At 37.5% G+C, this 12,532-nt stretch overlaps 1 protein-coding gene across 1 annotated transcript in view; it reads left to right on the top strand.

Annotated features, from left to right (window-relative positions):
• The window catches only part of MTDH (metadherin), a 34,029-nt gene extending 24,879 nt beyond the window's left edge, over positions 1-9,150 (top strand). Inside the window, exons 11-13 of the mRNA XM_082046910.1 lie at positions 686-805; positions 4,763-4,919; positions 6,506-9,150. Coding sequence (XP_081903036.1) covers positions 686-805; positions 4,763-4,919; positions 6,506-6,576 — 348 coding nt within the window. The 3' untranslated portion in view covers positions 6,577-9,150. The remainder of the gene's footprint in view (positions 1-685; positions 806-4,762; positions 4,920-6,505) is intronic.
• Positions 9,151-12,532: the final 3,382 nt, after the last annotated feature.

Raw genomic sequence — 12,532 nt, 5'->3', positions numbered from 1 at the left:
ACTGTTCAGTACCATGAGATTCTTCTGCTGCTATAAACAAATGTTACTACTCTAATTCCTCATGTAAAATGAAAATTTTCTGCCTTTAGAGTGTTTAAGGAATAACGCTTAAGACTATTGGTTACTTTGAATATATTTTCAGTTTCTGTACCAAGAGGTTTGTTTTACAGGCATCCCGGCAGACTAAATTGGGTTTAAAAAATATTATTAAAGCTTAATATATGATAGAAAACTGTGCAGGTTAATATGCAGAGCTTATATTTAAAAGCATTTTACTTGTAACAAAGTGTAGAATTGAGAATAGACAGGTCTCATAATGATACTTTTGCAAAGATTTCAGAGTAATGTCAGTTTAATTTCACAGCCTTGTAATTTCACAGGAGTGTGAAGTGCTGTTCATTCAGAGATGGGGATTTTTGTTAGTAATGCATGAAGAGTGCTGCTTCCTGGGCTTTATTGGGTTCTATGGGTATTTTTGTGTTAATAAATTTTGATTGTTCACGTAGAATAATATTAGCCCACTGCTTTAATATTTTTGGTAGATTTTGTTAGTAATGGAAGCTGATTGTGGCAGCAGAACTGATGTGCTGGGAAGAAGAGTCAGAACTTTGCTGTAAACACGGGCTTTTTGTTTCCTCCCCGTGCCCCCCCGCCCTCCTTTTCCCTCCCCCACTGCCTTTTGTAGGACACTGAAGAACTGGATAGAGAAGCTGGAGAGGAATTTCAGGAGGATACCTCAAAAGTTCAACCACAGCAGGAAATAGCTTTTTCTCTGAAGACCAAGAGTACTAGTGAACCGGCCAAGGTAGGGATATAAAGTTGGGTTTATGTTAACAAATTTTTGATTTGGAAGTGCTTAAAGCCCATTAAAACTTTAATTTGTGTAGGTAAGATGATAGTAAGAATACTACTTCAGGTTATACATTTATGAATAAAAAGGTGATTGAGAGGCTGAATTTTAGGTGTGGGTCACTTAGGAGTTTTAAAAAGGATGTGTTCTCTGAAAAGCAGTATTTTGAAATCAGTAATCACTTCCATGACTGTCAAGTTATTTTATTGTTTGAATATTCAAGTAGTAGTTTACAACACTGAAATTTGGAAATAAGAACTAATAGGCCCGGGTGAGAACTAATAGCACTTTTTAATGTTTCATTGCAACAGAATGAAGTTTTACTAACTAATTATATTCTGACTTAAATGTCTAAAATTTGATTTTTAGTGGCTGTGCTGAGCTTAATGACTGAATAAGTACAGTTTTTATTCGAACCAATTCACTAATTGAGCATTTGCTTCAGCTCACCTTTGAAACAAATATTCTAGAGAATACGAACTCTCTTAAATCTTTCTCCAACTAGCAACCTTTTTAGATACTGTTATCCTACAAGAGTCACATTGTAGGAAGAAGTATTTAATGTTTCTAGTGCTGTTGGTTTTGTGTTCCATGAAGAGTGAACAATACCAGTGAGACAGCAGTTTGGTACTGCAGAGTATCTGTCAGGATATTGAGTTGAACTTTTTAATTGCTAAGCATTTTTTTATAAAGATAATGACGCCTTAAGATTCACATGAAAATATTAGAGTGGTATCTTTTATGAGAGGCTGCAGATCACCAAAGGAAAAGTACAGAAAGTGTTCACTGAGAACATGTGCTTTGAAAAGCACATGAAGACATACTCCCAGCTTATTCTGAATATCCTACATTGAAGTAAAGCTTTTACTATAATTATTTAGTTTAGGTTCAGTTCAACCTTTATTCAAGGTTAGCAACAGCCACCTATTTTGACTAGTGCAAAGGTTTTTTTGTCTGTTTGTGGGTTGGTTGGTTGGATGGTTTGTTTAAGCTGTATCTGAAAAAAAGAGGTATCTAGCCATGTATGCAAGTGGCTTTATTCTGGGAAGTGTGTACTTTAAAAAAAAAAAAAAAAAAAAAAAAAAAAAAAGCTTTAAAGCAAATACATTATTTTGTGTTGGAAGCCATAGTTGAAAATGTTTAGACAGAAAACTCACATTTGGATTGTAACATCAAGGTGGTTTATTTGACGTCCAGAAAGAGGTGTACTGGTGCATCCTGTTTGCTGCTTAGAAATCTAAATCTATTTGAGAAACACTTTTCAGGTACATATAATGATTCTTTTGATCTGCAGTTAGATATTTTATTTTTTTCTCACAAGTTGTCAGCACTGCCAAAATATCAGCCCAGTTTCAGTGGACTTTGCTCAACTGTTTAGTTTTTAAAACCATACCAAACTTCCTTGGTGATTTGATGGCATCGACTCAGATGTAGACCTGTGCTGGGCACTAAAATATGGAGGCTTGAGTGCTCCTGTTCCTCTTGAGTCTTAAATTTAATCTGTTCATATGTGCCTATATAGCTGTGTTCTGTGAAACAGGACATAGTCATTGTTAAACTTGGTGTGGGGGCAAAGGACAAACAAAACTATTATTAACAACATTCACTGGAAGTTAGTTGGACTTGAAAAAGGACAATTAGTGAATTGTTGTATCTGACAATGCAGATGGTCTGTCAGTCTTTATCCAAGGCTCCTTGCCATCAGATTTAGCTTTATTGTAATTCCACACGTGCGAATGTGCATTTTGATGTTGTTTGACTTGGCTGTTCCAAAAAGTTCTGCAGTCTGTGACCCATGTGTGAAATGGTTGACTTAAGTTTCCAAGGTAGGTAAGCTGGTGTTGAGCAAATGCTCTAAAACATGAGAACGCAATATGAAGAAAAATAAACTGGTGTTAGAGTACAAATAAGTTATTATCCAGAACGTCCTCATAAAGATCAGAAACAGCTGCATGTTGAACACTTCTGGATTTCATCTGGTGATAATATTTTTCCCATATTATACATTGGGCTGTGTGGAAATCTGTGACATTTTATCAGGAGGCACAGGTTGAAAATCCTTCATTTGTAACAGTTTTACAAGTCACTACTTCATTAATAAATAGTAGCATCATGTATATAGCTATTTGTATTATCAAATAGACTTTATTTGTTGTTTCAGGTTTCCTTTCTGAACTGATTGGTTAATACAGAATACCCTAGCAAAGAGTAGTTCCCAGTTCTTAATGTTTGGTATCTGTATCCCCTTTCATCCAAAATTCAGACATAAGTATGTTATTTGGAAAAATGTCCAGATGTACCTGTGCTGTTATCTTTGGAGTAGCACTGTGTGCTTTAACATTCAAGCTGCTACGTTTGTTACTCAATCTGAGACAGTTGTATGCCACGTAAATCTTGAGTTGCTTTACCTGCAGGTAGAGAGTGACTCTGTGCTAACAAAACTGTGATACCAGTGACCTGAATCAGTTACCTTGCACAACTAGGAGCCTGAAGTGCTTCTGTTTGAGAGGCCACATCCATCTTGTTAGCGTACTTATGTATTGTCATGTATTTATGAAGGTAATGCTAGCTAACCATTAGACATTACAATTGGCTAGGCTTGAAAATCCTATAGGATGGGAGTTCATTTTATAAGCATGGTTGCTAATTAAAAAAAAAAGTCAAGATTACTATATTTGCAGTAGATTAAGAGAAATATTGCCATTCTAGTTATTAAAGAAACTTTTTTTTCAGTTGATGTGTAACAGCACAGCAAACTCCTCTATTCATGAAAGCTTAGAGAACTGCTACCCTCTAAATTCACGCCTTGGGTTTTTTTGCTGTTTTGTTTTTTGATGTGTTGGTGGTTTTTTTTTAATAAAAGATGCTTAACTTCTTGCTCAGTATAATATGATTAGTAAGAGAAGTTAAAGTATATAATTTTGTTCTTTTGTGTGTTCTGACTGAATTTTTGAGATGCTTATGGAAACAGTACAAACTGGTGACTATAATGTAGGGTATGTGTATGTCCACGTCAAGGACTGGATGTAGATTTCACTGTTTTGTTGTGATGGTTCCAGGTCCTGGCTGTTGTGACACAACTGCAGCAATGACTTCTTAATAACATCCTGAAGTTGGGGGTTTTTTTGCTAGACCAAGACACTATTTTCTAATTCGAAGCCTTTTGTCAGTAGTTTACCTGCTGTGGCATCATATGGGTTTTTTTTATGTTCTGGCTCTCCTATTGGAATGCCAAAATGTTTTTTGCATTTTGACTTCTGTACATTAATTCCAGTAAGTGCTACACAGTAAGCTACAGTTACATCTTGTCTCTGTAGTGGGAACATTCAAAACAGACTGGATAATTGGAAAATACCAGCAGTATCTTTCACTTGGTAGTTGTTCCTACAGTAGTTTCCACTGAAATACTTTGCTCTCACAAGTATCTGTTATTCTCATAAGCATACAGAGTGTTTTAAGCACCTGATACAAATGACTACGAGTGCTTTCTAAATATTATAAAAGTTAAATTTGTTGTTTGAGTTGCATATTTGGACCTATTTGCTTTGCAACCAAATGCAAACATGTCACTATCTTGCATCTCTTCTGAATATGTATCCTATAATCTTCTTAGGATCTTAGTGATTTTTAGATTGTTATCGCTTTCTTTGCATGCCATGCATGTATTTTAAGAATAATTAATTTGTGTGGTTTATCTTTGCTTGTACGCAACTAGGAGTTTTGGCACTAGATGGCAGTCATAGTCTTGTAGCCTTGATTTTAAATTTTGAAGGATTTTAATATTGGCTGAATTTTTCAATGCCCTCTTTCCAGCATCTGCTAAGTATACTCCCAAAATAACACTGTGTAAGAGTGTTTTACTGTTGTATGACTTACTAACTTTTGGAAACTTCTTTTCTGTTTTTCAAATAGCCTGAGGAGGCTCCTTCGCTTGCTGTTTCTACTGAGCCATCTGTAATTGTATCAGAGAGCGAGTCTGACAAGATCGCTTCCCAAGTGCCACAGATGCTGCAAGAGACAGATGTATCTAGCTCCAATGTTAAGCAAAACAGTGTGCCTCCTCCACAGAGTAAGTACCTCTCAGTACAATTCATCCATCTGAATTCAGGGTGTATTTTTTTTTTTTCTTCCCATAGAGCGTATATAGTCAGAATGCTTTGCCCTGAGGTTAGGTTTAGAGTGCCGTAATCACGTACATATGTATTTCATTTATATATCTTGCCATATTTTTGCTTTCATTTAAATACTTGGGCAGATGTGTTTTCACTGTGAGGAAAAACTGGCTTTGTAATGCTTGAATGGCTGAAAATGTCTGTTGGCCTTGTCCAGTCCTTGACAGACATCTGGATGTACTCTTCACCATCAGGACTGGAGCTCTATGCTGCGACTAAGTAGTTCTGCCAACAGTGTTTCAAAGGCTGGCTTGCCATTCTTCAGTGGATGGGTACCAACATAGCAGTTGACAGGATGTTTAGCTACCAGAAATTTGGAAAAAAAATCCAAGCAACACAGTTTTCAACCTACTGGGGTTTTTTGACCTTTCAGCTTAGCTCATTAGCATATTTTTCCCATATGCTTCCATGAAATGTAGTAATCATGGAGGAAAACAGTTGCTAATATAGGAGCAGAAAGCTATTGGGTGATGTGCTTTTGTTGTAGCCTAACAGCACGTACCTCAGGCTGAACTGCTCCAGGTATGCTGCTTTTTAAAAATATGCTGTGCCCAGAGATGTCAGACATACCTTCTCCTGTACTCATCAAAAGTGCTTATATTGAAGTATTCACCCAGTAAAACAGAAAAATTAGAAGGGAAGTTGGGATGTGAAAGGCAAAAGAGTTGTCTGAATTACACTCTTTAATGAGCTTAATAAATACTGACATTATGTTAAAAGTTCCTGACTAAGTGTTGAAGTACTGAAGCAGTTTTTAATGACTGCACTGGAAACTATATGATTTCATAGTATTAGTCTCACTGAACTGTGTTAATTAACTTACTAGTTTGGAATATATTAAACAGCAGAATCTTTCAAGTCTATGTATCAACTTACAACTTTTTGTTCTGCCTCTAAAATATGAAGGCTTTTGTAACTGATTGATGCCTCAGCAATTGAAAGAACATCTCTTATATTCAGCATATCAAATATTTTACTCGATTTACCACTTTTTGCAGCCAGCATGTTTTATGGCAATCTGTTTTAATAAAATAGTGCTTCTTTATTTACGAATTCCATGTAACCGCATATTTACATGGTTGATTGGTTTTTTTTAATAATAAATCGTAACTTATTTAGTGGTTAGAAACAGTGTAATCTTAGAAGAGTGAATATTTAGTGTCAGTTTTGTACATGTGCATGATTTCCAGTTAGTCAAAAAATAATGACTCTATTGTAAATAATACATTTACAAAATGAATGACCTTCGTGTGTATCATTCTGTGTATTTGTGGTATAAAAAGGTAGGTTGAAATTAGCAGGTGTTGCTTTAGACGCGCTTCTAATTAGACTACGTGGTAGATGCAGGTAAATATAACTCTGCTTCAAAAATCCCATTAGTAGGTTTTCCTGAATTACTTTATAATAATATGAGGTGTATTTTTGAAGTCAATTCTGTGTAAACTTTCTCAGTCCTAACACTGTAGTTATGTTTTGTTTTTAGCGAAGTCTGAAGAAAGCTGGGAATCGCCCAAACAAGTTAAAAAGAAGAAAAAAGCAAGAAGGGAAACGTGAACTTCCTGAGATGGACGTGTGTTACTGAATATTGTCATGAAGATTATGCTGTTTATGCAATAATTTGTGAACATGTACAGAATTTTATATAAATTTCAAACAATTTTTAAAAACAGAACTGCTGTGAACACAACCATCTTTAAAAAGGAATCAAAGGAAAGTATTGTATAGCAAACAGAACATCCTACATTTGAAAGACACTCTGAAGAGTCTGTTTTTCCAACTTTTGGAGAGAGATCTTAATTAAACAAACGAACTGGTTTTACAACACAGTGCCCTGTTTACAACAGATTATACTCTCATCTACAGCTGCGGATAAGATTGATTTCGAGGAAGGATTTTCTGTAAAAACAGTTGTCTGTACAAATAGTGGGTGTTTCTTGCCTCTCTTATGAGTGATGCATTAGAAGCACAGAATGTCAATCATTCGAATTTGTTTCATGCCTAAATCAAAGTGCTTTGATTAAATACATAATCTGCCATATCTTTACAGTAACTTGGTTAGCAAGTCTGCTAGCTATTGCAGGAATCACAAGTGCAAATCATTAACCATTTGTACAGTCAGACCTTCATGGTTTATTATATGAAGTTAACAAAACTGCTTTGGGTTAAAAGTTTGAGAATGTGGTTTGAAACTTGAGTATGGTTCATGAAGTTATTTTTGATAATGTCTATTACCTTACTTGAATTATTGAAGATAACAGTATATTTTTAAGAATGCAGTAATGTGCATAAAATCGGTTTTCTCCTTAATTCCCTACGGTTCTCGGTTGATTCAGACTCGCATCTAAAACTGTATTCTTTCAGCTTTTAAACTTACGGAATGAATTGAAATCAAATGTTCCCTTCCTTTAACGCTTTTAAACTTACCATACCCACTTCTGTTCTATTCTCTGTTACTAAAACTCTGAAGAAAGCAAAGTGATTTTTTTTTTCCCTCACCAGTTATTTGGGGTTTCAAAGATCTGTTGGAGAACTGGAGTGGCTTCAGACAGCTTTAATTGACATTGTCAAGACCAGTTATCAGGAACACATTTTTTTACTGCCTTAACCTGTAGTATGTAGAATGTGTCTAGACTTCTGGACAGGAGTTAGTGTTTTTATATAAAAAAAATAAAATTCATGCAAGTATAGCTGTTGTAAAATAAAGACCATTTCCCACTTGAAACCGTTAATTAAAGTGGTGTTTCAGATGTGTTGTCATTTTCAGGCACTGTGTAACTACATGGTATCAAACTGGCAGATGTGTTTGTGTCTGTAAGGTGCATGCTCAGCCATGTACACTGTAAATAACCTTTACAAAACTTTGTTTGATAAGGATGGTAATTAACATCACCTGGTAAATTCAGTTAAAGAAGAGCCAAGTTTTCTGGTTTTTGTTTTTTTGTTTTTTTTAAAGGATTGATTTCTGGTTTTGTGGCACAAACAGAACTGTTAACAGCTGTAACACATGGTACTGATCAACAACCTTGTACTCTTACTGTACTGGACTGCAGTTTGACAGTATTGCAAGGCAACAATAGTTAATGCCTCAAGCTGGTTTTAATTGTACTGAAAATGCACCTTGCTAATGGAGAGCTTTCCTAATAAATGGATGTTAAACACAGGTATTAACCCCTGTGTATCAGGAACATGTGACACTCTAAATTGATTTGTTAAAATAAATTGAGCATATTGACAGTACTGATTTATTTACTGGGAGGGGAGTAATGCCTGAGATTGATACCTGCCAAGATTTATGTAAAATAAATTTAGAACTGAAGTGTAGTTTTTCAAGGAGTATCTTAAGGCAAACACAAAAGTAGGATATTACCAAACCATGCAGAGTCCTTTGCATGTAAATAATATTATCATTTGTCATCTTCATAGTAAAGATTTAAAAGAATACCCTTTGAATTCAGGTTTATAATGTGTGTCTGAAATGTCTGTTTCCAATCTGTATGTTGTGCTATGAGCCTCTTGTGTAGAAAATATTAAGATTTTTTGGTAATGAGAGCCTGACCCCAAGAGCTTTTGCTGCTGCATAATTTTTTTTTCCTCTTGAAGATAAAATTGGTGATATTGCTGGGTTAGTGAGCTGTAGCTTTTAAATGGCTTGTCATCCTGGAAAAAAAAAAAAAATTAAAAAAAAGGAAACAAACTATTAAACAACATAGGAACCCTCCTAATAACTGCTACTGCTAAGCAGAACCATCTAAATACATAGCCTTCCTTTCCAAGTGTTGTTACTTATTTAGCAGCACCATTAGTGTTTTCTTAATGTACAGTTTCAATGTCCTAGAAAGCAAAACTTGCTTTATTTGACACTCATTAAAGAGGCAGTAACTGTATAGCATATTGTCTATAAATAGAAACTTGGTTATCTATGTATCATGTTTCTATGACTCAAGCAGTTGTTAGTCTTAATGATACACTGAATCCAGACTTTGGTACTTGGATAGAAAGAGAAAATACCATTTGAAGAAGGTTAATCATTTTTTCTTTTTTTTTTTTTTTGTTTTGTTTTTGTTGTTGTTGAATGCATGGAATGGTTTCATAAATCAAATATATTGGGTTTTTCTAAATACTCTGGAATTATTTGTATGCGTAATTTAAACGTGTGATGATGTATAATTGGATATTCATGGCATATTTTTATTTCTTTTGTGGGGAGGGGAAGGTGTACAGAGTTCATATGTGCTTGTTACAAAGGTAACAACTGTGCATTGGTTTGGGGGGTGAAAACTGTATTTCTGATGCCCTTTTAGAAGCCTAAAGAAGTGCAAGAGAAAAGCACTACTCTAATATTTACTAAGAATGTACATATTAAAAACATTTCAAACTTTATAGAAATACTTCTAGTACTGTTGTGTTGTAACTGGATTGTATCTCATTGGAAACAGCCTTATTAATAGTTCCTAGCCATGGGATTGTCCTGTGAGTAAGGCTTTTGAGAGGTGCAGCCACCAGAGTACCTAGTGTAAGTAGACTTTCAGCTGTTATTAATCACAGTTGCTTTGCCTTTAAGTGACTCGGGTTGGTTGCCAGCCAAGATTTCAGTTGTTAAAAAACTGCAGGTCTCTTGCAGCCACTTGTACCTGCAAGTCTCCTTCTGGCAACCACCAACTACCCATGAAGGACAGAGTGCTCTTGTGGGTGAGCACTGAAAGATTCCTTCATTGTTCTGTTGTAAATGGAAGAAGGAAAAAAATACACTTCTTAAAAGACACTGCTAAAATCGTTTTACTGATAAAATGCTGGGTGAGTTGCTTTAAGAACTAAGAGCATCAGTTGAGTGAATTTGGGTGGGAGAAGGACTGGGAAGGAGTTGCATGGCCAATAGTTCCTAACCTAAAGTGGTACAGTATCACCATGGGTTTTATTCCCTGCAGGACTGACAGAGCTACTGTTAGTTGGGAATGACATGGGAGAAGTTGTATTTTGTCAGGGAGGAGAGGATTCTTGTTTCCTGTATCACTGTTCCTATTGAAACTTAGTTGAATTGCTAAAATGGTCTCTATAGTGGGTCCCTTCAGTTTGAGAAACTATCAAACTTCTTTTAAACATCTGGTTGGTTGTACTAAGCTGAAGGTTTCTGGTTCACTGAAAATCAGTTGCTTTTCTGAGATTATGATGTCTTTAATTTTGGTGTATTTAAATGCAATTTTCCAGAAATTCTTAACATGAAACTCTTGGTTTCATACAGTGCTCTTAAAAAAAAAATGCTTAGGAACATCTGCAGCTCAAATGAAGTGCATTTTCTATCCTGATTGTAGCATCAAGCAACGTCTTAACTTGGGTCAGTATTTCTAATTCAGGCCATGGCAGAAGGTATGTCATGGACCACTTGGAACTGGATCACCACAATGAGCTCCTAACACTAACTAGTTTGAGAGGGTTCCCTGTGTCTTTCACAAGCAGAGTGTTTCCACTTAGCTGCTCCAACCTGGAGTTAAGCGGTTCTTTATTTCAAGTATCTGATGAAATATAAAACAAATACTTTGTTACTGAGATCTTTGTTTTCAGAGGTCATTCTGACTAAGGCTTCCACAGCTTGTTCTTTGTGGCTATGCTATGTCCTCGACAATCCATACCTACGGAGCTAAAGAATAAAGTCATGTAAGTGAAGCTCTGGCTTGGAAATAACTTCTATCTGATGTGACACTGTAGCTTGGATTCACTCTTGGACAGCCAGGCCTGCATGTGTCTTTTGAAGAGGCACCCTGGACGGGGCCAGGCCTTAGCCAGTTAGCCAAAAGAATAGGAGCTGTATCAGCTGATGGTCCCTCTGCTTTTGAGGGCTGAGTGTACATCCAAAGGGATGTACAAGCTTTGCTTCTGCTCTCAGAAGTCTACAAAGGCGTTATGAAAGATTGGTAACCTTCATTTTACTCCCGTACACAGAGGTAGCTATTGTGTGTGGAAAATACCTGCAGCCATGTCTGAAATTACTACAGAATGAGTTTTCTTGAGAGGAGTGGGATTCTGTGAGAAGCTTCCAGGGGGGATAAAGGAGCTATTGAGTGCTGGGAGCTTTTCAAAAGCCTTCTGGAAGCACAAAAACAGTTCATCCCCTTTAAAGGTAAGGGAAGTAGGCAGAGCAAGAGACCCTCCCTTGGCTTAACTGCAAGCTTCTGAGTCTGCAAAACCAAAACAGAAGTGTACCACAGATTAAAAACCAGACAAATACCTGTTGAGAACTGCAAGGGCAGTGCCAGGGACTGCGGAGATAGAGAAGCTAAAGCTCAGCTTGAATTGAAATGGGCCATAGATGTCAAGACTACAAGAAAGGGTTTTCCGGGTACACAGACAAGAAGCAGAAACAGAAGCTGGCCTGCTGCTAAACAGCACAGGTGAATTAGTCACCAACAACCCTAAAAAGGCAGAGGTTCTCAAGTCTTCTGTCACTGTTGCCTACCAGCACTGTTGGGCCCCAGGCTGTGGGGACAGAAATCCAGGCTGACACAAGCACAGACCTGGCATCGGTGAAGGAAGAGTTGGTAAAGGAACTATGACAGGAACTCGACTGCTACAAATGGGTGGGCTCTGACACTATCCACTCCATGGCGTTAAGAAAGGTGGCTGATGTTGTGAGGCTGCTCTCCATAGTCTTTGAGAAGTCATGGAAATCTGGGGATGTCCCAGAAGAGTAGAAGAAGGGCTTAATAGAGGATCCAGGAAATTGTAGGCCTGTGAGTCTTACTTCAGTCCCCGGGAAACTTACAGAAAAAATCCTCCTGGGGGCTATCATAGGTCAAATGAAGCGCGTGATTAGGAAAAGCCAGCAAGGAGCCACCAGGGTCAAGTTGTGCTTGACAAACCTGATCACCTTCTGTGATGAAGTAACATGCTCAGTTGATGTGGGGTGAGCAGTGGACCTTGTTTACCTCTTTCTCCAGTGCTTTAGATATGGTTTTCCACGTGTTCCTCCTAAAGATGCATTATGGTCTAGATGAGTGGTCTCTGCAGTGGGTGTGGAACTGGCTGGTAGGCCACACCCAGAGGGTGGTGGTAAGTGCCTCCTTTTCAAACCGGCAAGCTGTCATGAGTGGGGTGCCCCAGGGATTGATGTTGCGCCCAATGCTGTTTAACATCTTCAGAAGTGATCTGGATGATGGGATCAAGCGTGCCCTGATGAAGTTTGCTGGTAATACCAAACTGAGTGGGGAAGTGGACACTTTGGAAGGGAGAGCCACCCTGCTGGATGACCTGGATAGGCTGTAAGACTGGGATAGCAAGAACCTTATGCACTTCAACAAGGACAGATGTAGGGTCTTACAGATGGAATAACATAATCCAGGAGTGCAGCACAGGCTGGGATCTACCTGGCTGGGGAGCAGCTCTGTGGAAAAAGAATCTAGGCGTCCTGGTAGACAACAAGATCAATAGGAGTGAACAGTGTGCTGCTGCAGCAAAGAAAGCCAACAGGATGCTGGGCTGCATCGACAAGGGACAACAGAGACATAAGTCATCCCAC

This window comes from Streptopelia decaocto, assembly GCF_964273445.1.
Source record: "Streptopelia decaocto genome assembly, chromosome: 2".
Classification (NCBI taxonomy): Eukaryota; Metazoa; Chordata; class Aves; order Columbiformes; family Columbidae; genus Streptopelia; species Streptopelia decaocto.
This window is presented reverse-complemented; position numbering and strand designations above follow the sequence as displayed.